The 21,820-nt window shown below is 40.5% G+C and overlaps 1 protein-coding gene across 1 annotated transcript; it reads left to right on the top strand.

Annotated features, from left to right (window-relative positions):
* The first annotated feature begins 716 nt into the window (after positions 1-716).
* fhip1b (FHF complex subunit HOOK interacting protein 1B) lies at positions 717-19,889 on the top strand. The gene is made up of 12 exons (XM_053439565.1): positions 717-1,029; positions 3,651-4,108; positions 5,707-6,111; positions 6,490-6,720; positions 8,614-8,859; positions 10,019-10,186; positions 10,893-10,972; positions 11,088-11,257; positions 11,981-13,375; positions 13,550-13,728; positions 14,253-14,415; positions 14,810-19,889. The coding sequence occupies exons 2-12, from the start codon at positions 3,980-3,982 to the stop codon at positions 15,112-15,114; spliced, it is 3,471 nt and encodes a 1,156-aa protein (XP_053295540.1). The 5' UTR covers positions 717-1,029; positions 3,651-3,979; the 3' UTR covers positions 15,115-19,889.
* Positions 19,890-21,820: the final 1,931 nt, after the last annotated feature.

Raw genomic sequence — 21,820 nt, 5'->3', positions numbered from 1 at the left:
ATATTCATTGCTTTATAAACAGTATTTTTAAAGACTCACTCCTTCCTTGGTAATACCTTCCTGCACTTGCAGCAGGCCTATTCGTAGACTAATCTAAGGAGAAATTTCCACAGTCTTTTTTAGAAAGCTCATAGCCCCAAGAGCAAGCCTTCTAGCTAGCTAACTTCTTCCAACTGCAGCTAGCCCTTTTCTCCTTAATACCTACCTTTACATCTTCAATCATCCACCGTGTTGCAAGAAATAAATCACCAGCACTTGAATACTATTCTGTGCTGTCCCTGTCTACATTGTGTACTGTTCCTTTTGTTTGGAACTAACCCTAACCAGCTGGGGGGGGGGGGGGCAGCTTGCAAAAGTTTGAGAACCCCTGTCCTACGGGTTTGAGCAAATTTTGATATTTACCAAATCTGACTACATAAAAACTACAAATTCCAGTATTATATACATGTTTTCTGTAAAATAAGTAATGGAACCTGTTTACTTTTTTTAATAAATGAAAGATAAATCTGCTCAAATAATAAACTACTCGTTGCTTGGAGTGAATGTTTAGTATATTGGCAAATATAACCCACGGATATTAAATGTACCCCTAATTATAGAACTAGTGGAAGTGGGTCACGGTGGTAGTGGCTCACCTCCGGCTCCTGACGCCGCTCGGCGCTCGCACAGCTCAGTGGAGTCGCGGTGTGAGGCGTGCGTCGGGCCGTGTAGGCGGAGTCAAAGGAAGATGGCTGCGCGAGAGAGGAGAGTGTCTGAGGAATCATCTGATGGGATGTTTATCTGTCGCTAACAGGATGCACGGCAGCCCGAGAGAAGCAGTGGTTCATTCGTCAGCTGCCCCGGCTCAGTGCGGTCAAACCCAGCGGTTGTCCCCGGCTCCTTGTGTCGCGGCTCGCCCCTTCACTGCTCTGACATTGTGGAATTCATTAGCAGCTAGCCGCTAGCCTCCGAGCAGCGCTAACTCGCTAGCAGGCAGCTAGCAGGTTTCTGTGGACCCCTCGCAACAACAGACAGATACAGACAACCAAGGTGAGTGACTCCTGCTCCAACCAGACACCTCCAGCTGGAGAAACAGACATGGCTGACGTCCCAGAGCCGGCATATCATCTGTGTAGTATCCACCACTAGCCTGCTACATCATCTCGCCATTGAACTGCATGGATTGTTGTTTTCAGGCGTAGTCCAACGTAAGCGGCTAATATGAGATCCAGTGCAGGGCGATGACTGAGGGATCACATGTGAAGAGCTAATGTTACCGACATGGTGTCAACAAACTGAGGTTTTAATGGAAGGTCGTGTTGATTGATGGCTGCACAGCTCGCTGCTAACTGTCTGTCAGACTGGGGGGGCGCACAGGACCCACAACACCGCAGTGTCTGATGACTGTCTCCGGCCTGATGCTGTGTGTAGACGCTGTAGTCTTTAAATAAGTGGATATTATTTTTCCAGGAGTTCACATGAAGTTATAGTCAATCTCTTCACATGTGTCAGAAGTTTTGATCAACAGCAAATGTCTATGGTCACACTACATTGAGTGCATTGTACTGACACAGACTATAATAATAAACATTATTTGTATGGCACCGTCTCATACAAGACATGCAGCTCAAAGTGCTTGAGATAGCATGCAAATAAGTATTAAAACATGTTTAAATGTAATTAAAATAAGAAGAGAGCATATTTAAGGAGACATTACAACATGTTAAAATGACATTTGAAAGAATCGGAAACAAAAAAGAAAATAAATTGAAATGCATAAAGAAGAAAAAGCCAAGGAAGGAATTTATTTATATTGTTTAGGGGTATAATATCTCTTCTTTCAGGCAGTCCTGGTAAAGATAGACAATATTAAAGTAAAAAGTTTTCAAATTTGAATCAAGCATTGAGAGGGAAAGATAAAAACCAAGGAACATATTTAGAGACGCGTGTTGTCATTGTGTGTTTGTTTGTCAGCAGGATGACTTAAACAACAAGGTGGATTGATCTGACTTTTTTCCCACTTTCCTTAAAAACTGTAGATATATCACAAATATAAAATCAAGTTTATCAGACCACCTCCGTTTTCTTCTGCTTTATACAATCTCAACAACTATGTGAGGGTTAGGTATTTTCACAGATCACCAAAAATGTTACCTCCTCAGAAAACAAATTAGTAAATTAATTACTTAAGCGACGACAACCTTTGAACGTGAGGTGAGAAACTTATTGTCTATGTGAATGGAGTGACGAAGGTAGTTTTTAGTACAAGAGGTTGATTAAACACTGTGTTTAATCACCAGTTTTATCATGGTGATTTTAAAATATGTGTAGAAGCAAGTTTCGGAGCAGATGTAGAAATGTGAGAATTTGACAAAATTAGCAGAGACTTTAGAGCTGCGCTGCCTGTTTTAATTCGTGTGCACACCTGGTCGATTTTAGTTTATGCACGTTGCTGGAAATCACAAAAACATTTGGACAAACTTCCCGTGTGTCTGAACTTCAGAGCCAGCATTTCTTGGCCTGTAAACTTTGTGCTAAGATATTTTACAGTCTGAGTAAGCTGTGTTTGGATCACTAACCTTTGACAAGCTCAGAGGCAGCCTTCCCTGGAGTGGAATGTGTTGTTGAACTTTGAACTTATTTTATGGCTGTTTGAATGAGGCTGTGTGTGAACTCAAATAAAGCCCATTTTGAATATCCATGTGTGGGACAGCTCTTATTACTGGCTGATATGTGTTTACGTTAATCAAATTCATGAATCATTGATTTGTATTTTCAGTGAGATTTATTTGAAGGCTCATTCTGATATGTCTGTTTTGACTCTTTGTTGGTTAAGTTCTAAGTTCATTTAGTGATTTGAAAGACTGAATCTTCCCTGAATAATGAACGAATAATGAACGTTTTTACCCAATGTCAGCCTGCGAATCACTTCGATAGTGTTGTTTGCCCTACAGCTGCTGTATAAGAAATCCAGAAAAGCACTTATTGATTTAAGGAGGTCGGACCAGATGTCATCAAATGTGTTACTCCTGTCTCATGACTTCAGTCCACATGATGCATTCATAAGTAATAACAAGTACATGTAACCTTAAAGGACCAGTATATATGATTTTTTAATCGGAAGAAATGTAATAGAATATGTTTTGATGAGTTATATGATTTCATAATGACCTAAGCTAAGGATCATTGTGTTGTGTTAGCTTGGAATTAGCCATAAATATCTACATAGATAATTGTCTCCACATGTTGCACTGCGATGTTTCTACAGTATACCCCACAAGGAGCAGTTTATGTTTTCCTAATTGCAAAAGGGGGAGTTATTTTTGTATTGGTTGCAATCTGCTACAATACTAACACATTTATTTATTTCAACTTTTAATGTGATGCTGTGACTCTGATGCTTTTAAATATTCAATATATAAATGTATAAGATCTCTTTCACACTTTTGCTTATTAGTAGAAATGTTAACTGTAAGAAATAATGGATTCATGTTTTCTTTCCATTCATGTGCCGAATTGTCTTGTTTTTGTTTACAGCCTTACCGATATGGTGATTTGGGGGCCAATGCCTATACTGAATCAAAATGAAATTTTTTTTTTATAGAAGGCGCGGAATTGTTGGGAAATATAAAGTTTGCATGTTGATGTTTTTGTTTTGTTTGTCTAAACAGAGTGCCCGTCCTGACCGGCTATGGATTGGTGTTGGCTTCAGACTGGATGACAGGGTCACACAGTTTCTAAAGCAGCAGCGGGCTTCTCTTGGACGTACACTGACTGGCAGTGACAGCCCATGCAGTCGACCTCCTTTGCTGCCTTCTCTCTGGAAACACTTTTCCTCCCCTTTATCCTCCACCTCCCCTCCCCTTCTTATTCTCCCTCGTCAGCCATCTTTTCCCTTTCCTCCCTCCTAATTTCTGTTATACTTCGACCTTTTACTCAACCCCTCTTCCTTCTTCTTTGAGTTCGTGTGACTTTTGACCTGCTGCCTGCTGGCTCCATTATGAGCTGGCTGAGCAGGTTGAACCCGCGAGGCTCTGGGAGTCGGTCTGGCCGGAGCGCCACCCCCTCCAGCCCCTGCACCGCAGACCCAGAGACCTGCCTCATGGTGTTTGATAACCATTGGAGACAGGTGAGCTGGAGACAATCTTCATCTTTTAATTTTTAATCAAAATACTGTTTTTATTGCATTTATTACCCTATATACCATCTGGATATCAGTGTTGATGAAAAAAAAAAATGTATTGGCTAACTTCCTATTTGAGATGTGAAGGAAGCATATCTGTTGTACTTTGCTTTGCCATAAAGCCTATACGTCAACCACACTGACCATCAAAAGTCCCAAATTGTACAATATTATGCAAACCACTTTTGAAACGAGAATGGCAGTAGAGTAGAGCACATCCCTGTGTCAAGGCCTAAATATCAAGCCAGTTGCACACACTCATAGATATCAGTTTAATAAATAATTTTATTAACAAATTATATTTAGATAAAAAATGTGACACTGCTCAACATTTCCATGGGTAGAGATCAGTTAGAATTTGAATGGTCCTTCAGTGAATGATTATCTTTCAAGACACCAAGTGAAGAACTACAGAAACGTTCAGCTGCTCTACTTTAACAGTGTGACTGACTCATGTCCAATCATTGACCGAAGGTTTATAGGTTACTGAGCCTTGGCACTGTCTGAAGTTTGCTCTGAGACAATAATTTTGGCTGGATTCTCACTTATTGTTCATGGAGAAATTTGTTTTAAATGAAGCTGATAAGAAGCATAACATACATAAGTTAAGAAAAGAGAAGATGGAGCAATAACATTTTTTTGAAAAGTGTTAAAGTCTGTGTCTTGATTATTAGATTGAATAAATTATGTTCTTAATTTGGGCTCTGGCTTTCCCCTCGTATGTTAACCATACACTTCAAGCTGCTGAAACTCAAAGAAGAACTTCTCTTACCTTCACATGCTGTTGGCAGATCTGCAGATTCATTGTGCTGACTAGAGCCGCTTGATATGTGCTGATAACAGCCAGGGGCTTTTCTGTTTGTTCAATTTTTAAACACTTATTACACAACTTTGTTTCATTCTTTCTTGAAAAAATATCCTGCAGTGTCACTGATATGTTCCTATCTGTCAACACCTTTCATAATTTAGTGAATAACATAAAGGGAATTATGTATAATTTTAAATGCTGATTAAGTACCTTATGTTATATTTACACAATAAAAGCTTTTTTAAAAGTATACATTCTGTCTTGTCATGGCAGGAATGGCACACTTGTTACTAATGCCATAATAGAGGCTATGTTTTTTTTAATCTTTATTCAATCGGCCAGTCTCATTGAGTTATCTTTTAGTGCCCCAGTATTAATTGTTGGCTGTGTCCTGAATCATTCCCTTGTTCTCTCATTCACCACTCCCCATATTGATTTTGGACACAGCCACTATGGGAGTGAGCCTCAGACAATGCCAGGACCTTGACAAGATCTGCAAAATGACATTCAGCCACTCTTAGGTGTATTTAATCATATGCTTTACCTACCATGACAACAACATGTCTGCTATGAAGAAACAAGGTTTCATTACCCTACTTAATCCAAGATTTTTTAACCAAGTTGGAATATAAGTTAATGTTGTCAGAAGCCACACATGTTATTTTGTAACTCCTCATCAGAAAACAGTAATTTTAAGAGTTAAACATTACACTAAAAATGCTTGTCCTCTACTCAGCTCTCTTGGGTGCTGGAGCAGCACGAGCCTTCATCGTCCAGCGACGACCTGACAGCTGTGAGGAATCACACAGACCAGATGTTGTGTCTGCTGGCAGAGGAGAGGCCTGCTGAGAGCACAGAGGGCGGCCCCAGTGTGCCACCCATGGGCCCCATACTGGAGCTGGTGGTCACTGAGAATATTCTGGAGTGCCTGGTTCAGTGGCACCTCCGCCGCGGCTTGGATCCTGACAGCCAGGGGGCGCTGCTCAAGCTCTTTGAGATGCTCATCGGCCAGTCCCAGCAGCCTCTGCTACAGCACACAGCCGTTCTCCACCCCTTGCTGAGGCTAATGGGAGCTTGTGCTGACCCAGATCTTGGTTGTCCTCCAGTGCTGGAGAACAGCTTGGTACTTCTGCTCAACCAGGTAAACTCACCACCATTAACATCAGGCTCTCTCTCAATTTTGGGGGCCGCTTCTTTCGTCGGCTGCATTCGTAGACCAATTGTGTCACAGCGGCGTGAATAGACCAGTCACGTTGAACAGTCTTTCATCGAGGTAATGGTGGCAGAAAGAGGGGTGAAAACCTGGTCCACTGCAGGATGCGGCCGTCGAATTGAGACACAGCTACACTCTTTACCTGCTTTCCGAAATGCACTGAACTCTGGGGAATTTCCGGGGGGGCTGCTTCCTAACTTATGTCAGTCTGACTAAGATCGAGTCCCATATTTTCATCTGGATGTAATTTTTCATTTGTCATGCTGTATACATTTTTTTTACTGCAACTCAATTAATCCCTACCAGGTGTGCGTGACCATGGCCCGGCAACCAGTGGTTCTAGAGATGTTGTTCCGTGCAGCACCAGCCCAGCAGGGCTCCACCAACCTGCTGATCTTCTCCCTCCTCGTGCCATTCATCCACCGCGACGGAGCGATCGGACAGCAGGCTAGAGACGCGCTGTTGCTGGTCATGGCGGCATCTGCGAGCCACGAGGCCGTGGCGCGCTACATAGCAGAGAACTCCTATTTCTGCCCGGTAAGCGATGAGCTCAAATCTCATATGTTTCGTGACTTGTTTTTGCCGCAAAGCTGCTTCATTTTTTTATTTCCGGAGATGTGTGTGATTTTATTGTTTTCCCTTGTTATGAGCCCACATGTGTAATTTGAGATGATAGGAATTACAGTAATTATGATAATGGATCATTGTCCTGATGAGTGTTGACACAAATTTAGAAGAGATGCATTTATTGGTAATTTCATTTCGTCATCAATATGTGGGATTGTTTTGGTGATAATTATTCAGATTGATGCATATCTCAGGCCGAGTGAGTTTCAGGGAGTTTCATCAATTGTTCATTCAGAGATTTTCAGCTGAAAATTGTTGATGTTTTCTGTCTGGTGCATGTTTATTTGAATTGTGTGTTTTTGTTGTTTTGGTCTTATTCTTTCTTTCAACCAGTACACACTGGTAGAGCCAAACAGCCTGTTGGGTGGAAATCATACTTGAATCAAAAGCCTTAGAAAGCTACTGAGGTATCAAGTATCAATTAATTATCTTACTCAAAACTCAAAAGAACAACAGATCTGTTCATTTGGGTTTAAAACGTCCTCAGTTACTGTCAAGTTTTCAATTTCCATCCATAAGATAATTCACTGTGTTTTTCAAAGGAAATATTTGTAAGTCTCCTGCCTTTTTTTTCCTTTGACGCTATGATGGTTTTATCCCAATTGTGGATCAACCAACTAAAGTAATATTCTGAAATAGCATGCTCTATTATATATGGTTGATTTTTAGAGAAAAGAGCTATGATATGCACATGACTACAACCTGCTCTCTAATGATGTGATAGCTGAGGACAGCTTATAATGTGGGACTCTGGCTTCTTTTCAACACTGCTTTTAAAATAGAGGGTGTGTTTCTGAGTGTTTCTGAGTGTTTCTGAGTGTTTGTGCATGTTGACGTTCCCATTTCTCATTCTGATGCATCAATGATGCTGTGTGATAATGGAAGAGGAAGTAGATGACTCTGCATTTTGACAAACCATCCATCCTTATCTGCATCTGTCAGCTCTGCCTCAGCTCAGAGTTCTTCCTGTGAACGTCTTAATAAATAACCACCTCAGTCAACCTCAGACATTTACAATCTATAAGATGAACACATGCATTTAAAACCCACTGTATCACCCAGAAGCTGCTGATCAACAGAAATCAATAATGTCCAAACTTCCTGAAGGAACACCAAAATCATTTAAAATTGAAGACTGGATGAAGTTTTTGGGTAATATGTTCTTCTAAAACGAAATAACACTATTATTTTAATGTATATTTGTGAAGTGTGGATCATTATAAAGGGAGACCAGTGAGCTATGTTGATCTTTGTTGTTGTAGTTTCCTTCAGTTGCCATTAGATGTCATATTTTACTCATTGCACTTTAAACTGTGTATTTACTGAGCAGGGTTGCACCACTGTTAACCAAAGAACTTCAAACTGATTGTGACTATGTGCAAGATGAAGGTATGTGTGCATCTTGATGTAACGACCTTCGATTGTAAAAAAATCAGCTTCGTCCCACCATAGGTTCATACACTTCTTATACTAAAATATTAGAGCTAAAACTTTGTGTTTTGCAATGTTGCTGACTCTCCTACTCTCTCTCTCACACCAACGCGTTGACCCATATGTCAAAGTCGGAATGATCATCATAGGGTTTCCACAGGCAGTGAAATAGCCTACATGTAAAGCCAGAGTGAATTTCTGGCCTTGAAAAAGTCTTAAATATGTAAAAAGATCTTAATTCCTAATGTTCAAAAAAATTGTGATTATATAACTTATATAAGTTATTGTGCACACATATCACACACATATTCTGCACTACTGTGGCTATTGAGAATAACCAGTCCCATCTAATGCCTCTCTGTCTCTCTTCAGGTGTTAGCAACAGGCCTCAGCGCTCTCTACTCCTCTCTGCCCAGAAAAATTGAGGTTCGGGGAGACGACTGGCACGCCCTGCGGCGGGAGGACTGGATCGGTGTGTCGTCACTCGTGCTGTTCATGAACTCCCTGGAGTTCTGCAACGCTGTGGTGCAAGTCGCTCACCCCCTGGTCCGCTCCCAGCTCCTGGACTACCTCCACAATGGCTTCCTTGTACCTGTCATGGGCCCCGCCCTTCATAAGGTAGATAATAAGATCACAGTTGAAGACCACTTGTCGGCAGTAGTTTGAAGTATTTTTATGTAAAAAGAAGACTCTTCTCAATGCTTATGATTAGGGATGGGCATAATTAATCGACGATCGATTAATTGATCATTAAGAATTTCCTCGATGAAATAATTTTTTCATCGAGGAATTCGCTAATTACACATTTGACCACGGGGGGCAGTGTTTGAAAAAAACGCCACAGTCCTACTCAGTTACCTGCGACTGGCTGCGAGTTACCGTGTAGTTCCATTTCCAAAGTAAACATGAAGAGGTCACGGCGAAGTGTTGCATGGGACCATTTTGAGTTAAAAAATGACTTGGTTCACTGCCAACAAGGCGAAGCTATCCCAGAGGCTGGGGGAGACAAGGAGCCTGCGTTGTCTGACACGGACGAAAGGAGCGCAAACACCGGAGCCGCAGCCAGGCAGGCCAAGTTAGCACGGAGCTACCTGTGTATCACGGCGACGTCAGTCCCCTCAGAGCGGGTTTTTCGGCGGCTGGACTGACGGTCACCAGGCTGCGTTCGCGTCTGACCCCAGAGCATGTTAACATGCTCATCTTTCTCAACACAAATCCGTAGGCTGGTGCTGAAGTTGTATGTGAGTTACAGGTTATTTTTATGAAGCTTTCTCGACTCGGTACCTTGTTTGATAGTTTTGAGTTACATTTGGCAAAACCTGTCAGACCTAGGTATTATATATTTGTAGTTGTTGTTTAACATTGTTTTTTTATATTATTATTTTATTTTGGAGGAAAAAAAAAACGAGGGTCAGTTGTGTTTAGTAGCACCGGCTTCTAGCTGTCGGCTCCGCTGCTTAAGATTACGGCAGCGCATATTTTGTTCATCTTGTAATAAAGATCTCAATGAGGAAACACGTTTTTTTTTCCCACTGCATTTTAATGTAGCTTATAAATAGTGAATTTTTGAACTTGAAAATATTAATGATTAATCGAAAATTCGTCATTAACTCTCCCGACGATCGACGAAGACAATTTAATCGAACGCCCATCCCTACTTATGATGCTTTGAGGCACTACAAACTATCTGCATGACTAAATACCACTCAGTGTTTGTGGGAGGATTGTTATAGATTAATCAAATCACAAGCATCCTATGTGAATGTTTTTTTTCCAGTCGTCGGTGGATGAGATGATTGCCAGCACCGCCTACCTGGACCTATTCCTGCGTAGTGTGACAGAGACTTCCCTCCTCAAAACCTTCCTGCGCTTCATCCTGGTGCATTGCCACGACAACGACACCATCCTGGACACATTGCTCACACGCATCAGCAGCAATTCAAGGGTCCGTATTTATAAAGTGTGTGCGGGTGGGTGTGTTTGTGTGTGTGGGTGGTGAGTGGGCTGGGAAATTTATTGAAAATGACTGCATCAGAATACTGAGGGATCTTTTTTTTCTCAGAACAAACAATAGAAAATCTCATCAAGTCTGCTGCGTCTATTGCCTGCCTCGCTGCTCATTGTGTGTATTTTGTAAAGACATCAAGAATGAATTGTGCACATAAATCGTCAGGTTCATACTTTCTGATCCCTCAAAATAATCCCATTCTGTTCACGGAATCATCGTACTGTGTTTCAGGAAAAGAAAAGAAAACTTTATTGGGCGTTATTTGCATGATACCATTACCCTGTGGCAACCCGACTGACGACAGGGACCGCACTTAAATTTAAAGTAGTTTTTTAATACTGTAGCAAATAATTAATGTATTCTCTGTCAGAGATCTTGCGATGGTGGCTCAGTATTCTGAATATGCTGTAATGTTATTTGAACGCTCCAAAAACGTGTTAGCTAGCTATTGAACAAATAACCAGTATAAAATCGTAACATAGGGAAAAATATGTTTATTTATCCAATGTCGTTCGTATATGGTTTCGGGTCATCATTTTTAATGCAATTTTGCAGTCTGTGTTTTTTTTTCTTTCATATCATATGTTAACTGTCTGAATAATGACAGTTTTCTAACCATTTTTATAATTTGTGTGTGATGCAGCTGTGCATGGTCTCACTGAGCCTCTTCAGGACTCTGCTCTCTCTGCACTGTGAAGACATCATGCTGCAGCTTGTTCTCAGGTGTGTTGGCACATCTCAGCATCTCTTCCCTCGGCTCATTTAATATGCAGAACATAGAGTGGGTTGTAAATATTGTTCTGCATACTCTGTGGTTTGTGTGTGTGTGTGTTCTTAGGTATCTACTGCCCTGTACCCATGTCATGCTGAGTCAGCGTCGGGCCATCAGAGAGACAGACATTTATGGAAAGTCAGCAGACAAGTTCCTGTCACTGATCCCCGAGTGCTGTCGGCTGGATGCAGCGCCCTCTGCTGAGCGGGATGAGGACAATGCCTTCTGGGGCAAAGGTGAGAAGCAAACACCAGTGCAAAGGGAATAACTCACATTGAGCGGCTGTGGTTGAAAACATGAAGACAACAATTGCTGCTGTGAAAACTCAAAACATAGTGATTCATATAATTGTCATTTAATTCGGTCTGTTTAATCTTTTTTTGAGATATGGAAAAGTTAGTCAACTTGCCTACTGAGCCCTGTAGGTGTCAGGATTAATATTGTAATGTGCCAAATAATTTATTTAGTTTTTATTATGTATATAGAGAGTTTTTGTTTACACAAAGGTAGCAGCTGTCTTTTAAGTTTGTTGAGTTTATTGATACTACACTAGGTTTTTCCTACATTTTTGGATGATGTGTACTGTGCACCTAACTGTGTAGCTTTCAACAAATAACAATCTAGAAGATCTGCTGTGATTTAATCTTTTGAATCTGCCTGTCATATCTGTCAGCCATTTAACATTTGCTTAAGTGTTTAGAGTATTTGGTAAAGTTGTGTTAAGTTTATTTATGTGCATAGATAAAGTATATGAAGGGTATAAAATAATAATAAAAGGGGTTTTCTGTCATGACAACAGCTGAGCTCTGTAGAAATGTATTGTAATGGATACAACTTTGGTGAAAGCTCACTAACACTGTTCATTGTTAGCCTTGTGAAGTTTGTTTTTATATGAGCTTATCTTACCAGTGATGTTAGAAAGTAACCATTTCCCCCCCCTGTATTTTTATATCATACAGTGCTGAATAGTCCAAGTACAGAGTCTCCTGCTCCACCCAGACCCAGCACCCCATCCCGCTTAGCCTTCTTCATCCGCCAACAGAGCAGTGGAGGAGGATCAGGGGGAGGGGGTCCCTCTACGCCCACCAGCATTGAGCCGCTGCAGTCTGGTCCTAACAGCTCTCACCCTTTATCACCTGACAGCCCAATGCACCAGCTGCAGACACACACAGAGTGTCTTGACTGGGACTCGGGTTACCTGGAGTACCTCAAAGACGCCCGACGAGGCATCGAGCTCTGTTCCTGGGCCTGCCGAGACTGGTCAGCACCCTATGATGGAGAAAACCCCTCCCCAATCACAGCCCCTCCACCCCCACCTCCCCCCACCTCCAACCCCTCCATGGTCATGTTGCCTGAGCACTTCTCTTTTCATCAGGGAGGAAGCACTAACACCCCTCCTGTCCAGCAGAGGGCAGCCATTGTGGCTGCCGCAAGGTCTGAGTGGAGCAGTTCAGAGCGGGACAGCGGAGAGTGGGACATTACGATCGGCAAAAACAGCTGCATCAGCCTCACGCCTCGCTCCAAGAAACGCAGCCTGCAGAGGGAGGAGCTGTTGCCAAAACCTGTACCTCCTCTGGTCCCGTCTTCCTCGTCTTCAGCCACCTCTCTAACAACTTCCCATGCCGCCTCGTCTCCAGCTCCTCACATTCCCACCTCAGCTATCACTGTTAGCTACCAGGCCATGTATAACGGAACAATGGGACTGGGGGACGGCTGCTCAGACAGTCGAGATAGAGGTCTGGAGGTAAAGAAAGTGAAGAGAGATTTAGGGGAGCAAGAGTATTTGGATGAAAATTCAAATCAAAATGGATCCCTCGTCACACGTCCCTCACAAAGCTGCACAAGTCTCCCACAATCCATTTTTAACAGCAGTGACATCAGTGATGAAAAATCGTGCCCTAACCAGATTCCCTCACAGAGCTCAATTTCCCAACCAACGTCTGACACCAAACTGCTGACCTGCGACACCTCAAACCCGCACAGTGTAAACTCAGATCTTCCAGAAGCCAACCAGACGCAGCAGTCTGTCGAGAGTCTCATCGAGGAGCTGCTAGAGCAAGCACCAGGGGACCCCCAGCTCCCTCAAGACACCAATGGTCAGGGCATCAGCATTGAGGCCTTCACACAGGAACTGAGAGAGCTGGAGGACAGGGTGAAGGAACGCTGCAGAGCAGCCAGTCTACAGGAGGAAACGAACAGAGAGTCCCTGACAGCTGAGCGGCCGGAGGAGGAACAGCAGCCGTCCTTGGCCCTGGAGGCAAAGCTGATAAGTGACACAAAAGTAGAGGGCAATGTGGTGGGCATTTATAGTCCTGCCAGACCATTAAGCCAGCCGGCCTCGCAGCCATACACAGGTGAGACTTGCACTGTTGACATTATGCATGTATGTTTTTCAGAATTTTTGGGGATTTGGTTATAGTTTCATGATTTTAGTTTATATTAACAGTCTCTACATTCGTGCTTACAAAATGATGTACTTTATAATCTACCACACTGATCCAATGATGCATTCATCTTTGCCTCTGCAGGTCCATTTATGGTGGTTCTGTTTGCCAAGCTGGAAAACATGCTCCAGAACTCACTGTATGTCAACATCCTGCTCACGGGCATCGTGGCCCAGCTGGCCTGCTACCCTCAGCCCCTCCTGCGGTCCTTCCTGCTCAACACCAATATGGTCTTCCAGCCCAGTGTCAAGTCACTGATCCAGGTACACCTACACCCTTCAACACCTTGCAAATAAAGGCCAGCATGGCCTATAATGCTCTTATTTGAACCTCACTTCATTTCATAACCACGTATTCAGTACAAACTCGAGATAATAGTTTCTGTATTTGCTCTTGAAGTGATGTTCTTAGGTTCCTGTTTGTAGGTGTAGTTTTCCTGCCCACATCACTTCTGTGCAAGCTCCAGGCCCACATTCATATTTGCATAGAGTTTCATCGATATTCTTTTCTTAGAAACTGTAAATGGTTACCTAGTACTGGACTGGTCATAGACTGTATATTAACATGACAGCGCTCAGAAAAGTGACACCAAATTAGCTCTATCGCCACCTACTGACTGGCTGCAGTATAGATCAAATACCTTGATCTATACTGTTTTCATCTCTGCCAGAATCTGTAAAGTCAGAAATGAGACATTCAGATATGGTGATCAATCAAAAAAAAACTAGACAGCTGTTCAGTAAACATCAATCAAAACTCGGAAGCTTTGTTGCCTGATCCACTTTAGGTTCTCGGTTCTGTGAAGAATCGCATTGAGGCATTTGCAGCTTCCCATGAGGACTTCCCTGCCATGCTGAAGAAAGCCCAGCAGTACCTGGTGGCCCGAGGCAAAGTGGACTGGACCGACTCGCCTGCAGCCGTTCCCCCCCTGCGCCGCTCGGATTCATTAGGTGAGAATAGAAACCAGGAAAACTGAACTTACGTATACAAGCAACCTCTTCACATGTATATTTGTGGCTCAGTTAATTCTAAGGTCTTAAAATGTGAGTTGATAAGTTTTTCTGGAATCAGGCCCAGTAAGTCCAATGGTAAAGCCGAACTTTAGGTCAGTTAAAAGATGTTAGAATATTTTATAAGTCACTAAAACCAATGTTTATCTTCAATATTTATCAAATAAACTGAATTCTGGGTTTTTCAGTTCGTTGAGTGCAACTATAAAGTGAAGCGATTGATATTTGTTTCTGTTTTTGAAAACTGCTAAATGGCTTGGACTACAAACCCTTGACCGCAGAGGTCGCTGTTGAAAAGTGTACTTAGTGTTGCTTTAATGTGTTGCTTTCCCAGTGAAGAGTCGTAAGCCATCTCTCGGAGACCTGATCCTTCGTCACACCAACAGCCCGACTCGGGCCCGGAATGCCGCTCAGCTGGCCCTGGCACACGTACGGGATGGCAGCCAATCACTGACTAGCGCATTGTTCCGGGGCAGTGGAGGGTCATCAGGCCTGGAGAAGCAAGCCGAGGCACTGCGAGTGAAGAACGCCGTCTACTGCGCTGTCATCTTTTGTGAGTTCCTCAAGGAGCTGGCTGCCCTGGCTCAAGAGCACGCCGTCACCCTGCCCTTCCCGCAGAGCCAGGAGGTGGAGGAATAGACGGTAAACACAGACTCCTGAAATCTAGCTCTTAGCCTCCATTTCTTTTTGTCTAGGTTGTAAAATAAGAGTTGTATAGGATTCACCCATCACCAGAGGACATACTGGAGCACTGAGACTGTTCAGTCACTGATGAGGTCGTCTACAATGTCACAGAGGAAAACAGTGGCAAATTTTGTACCAAAATCATTATAGGAAACCTATAGGACTAGAAGTACTGTCCTCATCTGTAAACGAATGATAGAGTGCATATCATGTATTATATTTACATTCTATACACACAAAAATCTCTTTTTTGGAAAGAAACAAGATTTGGGACACATACCATGTCATGGTATAAAAGCATCAGATAAAGAAATAGGTGCACATACTGGTGCTAGTCAGTGCTCTATATTTTAAGATGAAAGGTGCTTTCAGGCGGCACAGAGGAGACAGGGGTTTTATCCTCAACAAAATTATCACAAACACCAAAAAACTGAAAACGTTGAAAATGTGAGATACATGATGAAATACAAAGTGAACCACTCAGCTTCTCCGCCTCCATCAAGGAGAGGCCAAAAGAGAACGATCACAGAAAAAACATTGAAGAAGAACCTCAAGTGTCCATTTTGTTTCTAAAAGGCTCCACTGCTGCAAAGACTCAATGAACTGGAAGAGGTGAGGCGAGAGTGCCACTTTCTTTCCTGTGAATCAGAACGACCATCACAAATGTACTGGAATTAATTTTTTAACATTTTGTTTGAAATGTGTTTTTCGTTGTACATTTGCACCATTTTCTAGACATATCAGCAACACGTGGGAGCAGGTGTGACTGTGTTTGTGAACGTTTTTAAAAGTGACTCCATTTTCGAAAGGTGGCGTTGAGTCATCAGGCCGTCGCTAAGCCATTCACCTATTGCCATCAAAAAAGGTCAGCGGGATTGAAAAGGCAGCGCAGCTTTACAGTGCATATCTTTTTAATGTGTCATTAAGTCTTTTCATCAGACCTTAGAGTCAAGGAGAAAATGGCGAGAAGGGAAGGATTTTTTATTTTTTCTTGATGATTTCCATTTACTTTGAACTGACAGGAAAAGGTCCTACTTCATGGCTTTTCTTTAAACAGATCTTTTGTCTGAGCGAAGAATTAGGCCCCATAAGAAGCTAATTTCATGTCCTTTTTAAGGTCCCGGTTTTAATCCGCTTCAAAATGTTTTGTCTTTTTCGGATGAGACAGGCCAAACTGAACATACAAGCGTTCATCTTGAAATATAACATGCTGCTATTTTTCTTTTTTTAAACACTCGCACCCAGTTCCGTTTGAATTATACTTTCACTTCATCTCATTGTTAGGTACCAAGTATTAAATGTGTGTAGAAGATGGTTCAGTGCCTGTGATGTGAGCGGCTTTTTTTTATTTATTATCTTGTGTCAGAGATTGAATGAAGTTGCAGTCAAAGTGTTAAAAGATTTTACCAAGTTAAAATGTCATCTTTCAACATTGAGGCTCGCAAATGTTGCGTGTGGGGACTTTTATAAGAGACGGTGATACTTCATTTTTACAGGTCTGTAATTTTTCTAGAAGATTATCAGGAAATAACCTGTCGAATGAAGCACGACACCGGTGTGAGTGCAGTGTTGAATCCAACTGCCCATGGCCCAGCTTTTTGTGAAGTAACTTGTTCTTTTGCACATACTCGCCATCCTCCCTCAACTTTCAGCAGCGGAGAAACTGCCTGCAAAGTCTTAATCTCTGAAACTGATTACCACATCATTTTTTCACAGATGTCCTCTTTCTCAACAAGTCGAAGCCGCCTCGACTTGTCAAAGCCATAGCCGTGATCTTCCTGTTTGTACATGTAGTTCTTCATCACTTTTCTACACAATTTCTAGACACATTTTGTAACCCCTCCAGGTTTATTCCCATACATACCATTAGTTAGGAGTCTCTGCATGCCTGTTAAGATCAGGTTTATGATTAAATAATGGATTAAATAGCGTAGGGTAAGTTTTCTTTGGTTTGTGCAATAGTGCCGAGCTTACGTTAGCCTCCATGCGGTAGTTTTTTCTTAGTGGTTTTAGTGAGTCATCCGGGTGCCTGCAGAGATCAACAGCGATGAACATGTTTCACACTGAATATTTGCTCTATAATCAAATTGGTAGAGAAATCACTTCTGTATTTTACCCGCTGCCTTCTGTCCTTCCATCTGTTCATCAAGTCTGTTGTTCATCCACGTGTTCAGAACAAGATTAATTTTCCCCTCGTTCCGGGGAAAGAAAGTCCAGAAGGTGGCGCAGTTAACAAAGTTCCCTACTTTTACATTCAACAGTTGTGTTTTAATTTCACTATCCTACTAAGAGTTATGTTAGAGTTCGGGCATATTTTAAGCATCTTGGTAAATGTCTACAGTCTGCCCTGTAAGTGGTTAGAGTCAGTTGTATGTTACTCATACACATATGTAGACAACAAGGACAATTTCTGTGACAACATTGGAATCTCGCAGACAGTTTCTTTGGACCTGGTCTTAAAAGTTATTCATGAAGCACTATTTATACGTTGAAAAGCTGCAGCTATTAGAGCGTTGATCTCTGCCAAGGCCCAACAGTCCCCTTATGAAAACACTTAAGTTAACTGGATCTGGATTTTTTTGGGGACCCTAAACATACTATCCGGCAATGTTAAAGAAAGGGGCCCTTTGTCCAGATCTGTAACTAAATTAAATGGGTTCCTTTTTTACCTATGTCCCATCCTTTCAAATAGTTTCATGGAAATCCGTTCAGTAATTTTAGTAAAATTTTGATTAACCGAATAACAAACAAGTAAAAATCCAGATTTATTCTTAAAATGGTGATTTTATTTTTCCCAGATGAAGTTTGGACAGTGAAACGTTTTTCACAGGGTGACCACAAGTTTCAGAAGTTCAATTGTCGGCATTGATCCTGTTTGAAAGCAAATCTTTCTTTCACTTTGAACTCTTTGTGTTTATTTATTTTTTATCATTCTCTTATTTTTCATTATAAAAAATACTAAAGACATTATTGTGAAAATGTTTGTAGGGGGTGTTTTGTCTAAAGGAGATTATTTCTACTCGGGATTTGTCAGACGAAAGCAGAACGTAATATAGAAAATCTAAATTCACACAGTGAAATAACTAACTAGCGGACACTGTTTTTAAATTTGCATTTGACGGAAAGATTATTTTTCAAGCAGCAACTATCGCAGCTGGACGCTGAAGCCAAAGCAGCCATTTCTATCTGATGTTCTTCAAATGGCCACAAGAAAACAAAATTGCATTGTCATGAAGTGACAGAGAAAACCAAACTAATGATACTAACTCAATTAAAAGTTGCACATAATATATAGCCTGTGTACCACAACATGTTAGGGCCTCAAAATGTGTAGAGTCATATTTTTGAACACAATGATTTGAATAACAGGCGTCTCATTCAGTTGCTGTTTATCGAAGACCGAAAATGCCATTTTTTTAAATAAATAAATATTATTTGAATTCATGAATATAGAAACATTTATAAATTAATTGAGAAGTGAAGAAAAGCATAAATAAATAAAGACATGAACATTTATAGCCATTTTCTTCGGAAGCCTATTGAATTCACTTGAGAGAAAAAATCTTTCCTGTTTTTATGAATTAACAAGATAGTTAAATCATTAATTAGCTTCAGTATTTTTTATCACCCAACTGTATTCATTTGTATTTAACTTTTTTATCTGCATTTATTATATTTTTTTAAATATATAGAAAAATATATTTATTTAAAATTTTGGCAGTTTAGATTTTCCACAGTAGTTTTCTTGTTTCCTCACCTCATCTACACTCAAGACTCCAAATCATCTGTTTGATAAAAATGTTGATTAAAAAGAAAAAAATTATTTCATCATGTTTTGACTGTAAACTGACAACGTTGGTGCAGAGTGTTAAACCCAAAGCTACGTTTAAAAAAAAAAATCATGTCCGTTTTCTCCCGTTGTCTTCAGACAGATTTACTTGAACATTACAAATTTTCTGTCACTTAAAGATGTATTCTGTTGGATGAATATTTAAATTTTTTAGTTTGTTGCTTTTCAATTCAGAGCACTCTAATTTTGAGTTGCTGTGTTGTGTTTATTCAAGGGTACATGGAAACACACTGCAAACAGAAAACCAAAGTGTAAAACTGTCACTTAATATAGAAGTGAAACCAACAGCGACACAACTTAAAAGCAGCGGAGCTTCAAGTAGCAAGGCTGCGAGGTCCTTTAACTTTAAACACACATACCATTCATTTCAGCAACTCACTTTTTCACTTCAACTAGAAACTAGAATCTTTTCTCACTCCTGATCTCTTAGTGTCAGAAACACTATGTGCCATGTTTTTAGAATTTTTATTTAATACAAGGATTTGTATTGCTTATCATGGGATGTACTACATCTTCATTAGTTTTTCTTTCTTTCTTTCTTTGGAAAGCTGTGACTTTTCACTAATATTTCTCCCCTGTGATCTATGCAAACATGCTCTAATGTCCCCTGTTTGAATCTGAGAAGATGATTTAATGTGTAAATACTGTAAAAATGGGGAAAAAAGCAATGGGTCAGAAATGTAGAGGTGTGTGAAATAATCAACGGGTCAGCCTGAAAATCACGCTAAAATAATGTAATGATGTTGAATGTTGTCAGAAATATTTTTCTATATTTTGAAATCATTAGAAAAAAGGACAAAATATAAAGTGGGATAAGCTGTCAGAAGAACACTACAAAGGGAATGTTTTTATTAATTTATAAATTCTTTGCCTAGCAATATCGCATGTGTCCGTGTCCTTTCTTTCCTGTTTTCCCTCTCAACTGTTTTATTTGAATTAATTATGGGAGTTTGGAAATAAAAAAATCTCCAGTAGCCGGGATAAAATTACATAAACTAACTTTTTGTGAAATAGACAAATCTTGTGACCTATGCATTTTTTCTCGGGACACCATGAGCCTGATCCCAATAGTAAGCAAGTTAGCATGCTCACTGCCAAAATACTGAGCAGTGTTCATCTATTATTTATGCTTTTAGGGGCTGGAGGCTGGAGCCATCAAATGTTTACCTGCTCACTGGTCTCAATTTCCAGTTTCTGAAGTTCCCTGCTTATTAAACTGCATATGCTGGTCTTTTACTGGTGAAGTGGTAGGAAAAAAAAATTCTATAATAAATAAATGCAGCATATTTGAATTAAATAACAGACATCATGGGTGTTGCGGAGTCAAAGACATGTGAACTAATGAACAATTAATTGAATTATCGATTAGTTGATCAGGAAAAAAAAGCTGAATATTCCTCTTTGTAGTTTTCTCCACTGTGATGATTTATTGCTTTTTAAAATGTTATAATATGAATTGAGCCATTTGCATATGAACTATTGGTTAGATGAAATAAAAAAAGATTTTTCACTTTTACTCTCATTTATAAAACGATAAGAATGAATAAGTAATTGATTGAATTGATATTAATTTCATTAGTTGCAGCCCCTATAGTGTGAGAATCTTAAGTAGAACTTGTTACAAGATTAAAAAAAAACATAGTAAAACAACTTCGACTGGCAAGCTGAAGTCTGTTGATCATTAGTCCATTAACAAAAAACTAATCAGCAACAATTGTGATAATCGGTTAATAAATGTTTTAAAAGAAAAAATGACAAACATTACACTCTGGGAACTAATTTCTGATATTTTCTCAATTAAATCTTGAATTGATTAATTGAGGAAATATCCTGTATTTAAACTTATCATGTTAATAATTGTTAGTTGCAGCTCTACTCTTCAGCCCATTATCAGAATCAGAATCGGAATCAGAAAGTATTTATTGCCAAGTAGGTTTACACCTACAAAGAGTTTGCTCTGGTTATTGGTGCATACAATGAACATAGAAACATAACAACACAATAAATACAACACACATAAGAAAAGCATAAAAAGAAACAATGTATATTTACTCACTATTTACTTCTTATTTTCTCACTTTTTCTAATAATTATAGAAGCAGAACTGAGATCATATAGAGACGTGGCTCAAACGCAGACATGACACGGTGCCTAGAAAACAATTAATGCAGAAAAAAACCCTCATAGGTGGATACAAATGTTGAGTTCCTTATCCATAAGCTCATATTAATATATTTCGTCAGCGATTAATTACGTCTCTTCTTCTTTTATTAACTCACACATCTAAAACACAGCAAGAATTTAATGTAAAGCACACAGCTCTAAGACCAAGAACAATTTCAAGAGTGGATGCACACGCTTCTGTGTTTGCACACAGAGGAAACCTGAGACAGCTTGTCCGTCTCCTAGCAACAGCCAATCGGAGAGGACAGAGCCAGTGCGAGGGGCCAGAGGTTGATGGTAAAAGCGGACGGGTGGTGAGACGAGGTGACGACGAGCGGAGCCTGGGGTCGAAGCAGTGCTCGTACCTAACGACAGGTAAGGAGGGTGGACTTTGGTTTTTACAGCTTTCTACAAAATGAGATTCTCATGGATTTATTGTGAAGTGGATTTTATTAGGATATGACTTTGATTTCATGTGTATTCTGTAAGAAAATGCATAACATAACGAGAATAATTGTCTACAGCCATTTTAAATGAGTCCATAGTTTTGTTAATTTCATCGTTTAAAAAAAAAAGTGGTAGTCGTTACACTGAGCTGCTAATTGACCGTCTTCTTGCTCCAACCCAGTTGTCCTGCGCAACTTGACC

This window comes from Pleuronectes platessa, chromosome 14 (genome assembly GCF_947347685.1).
Source record: "Pleuronectes platessa chromosome 14, fPlePla1.1, whole genome shotgun sequence".
NCBI lineage: Eukaryota > Metazoa > Chordata > Actinopteri > Pleuronectiformes > Pleuronectidae > Pleuronectes > Pleuronectes platessa.
Note: the sequence above shows the minus strand (reverse complement) of the source record. Positions and strands in the feature narration are given on the sequence as shown.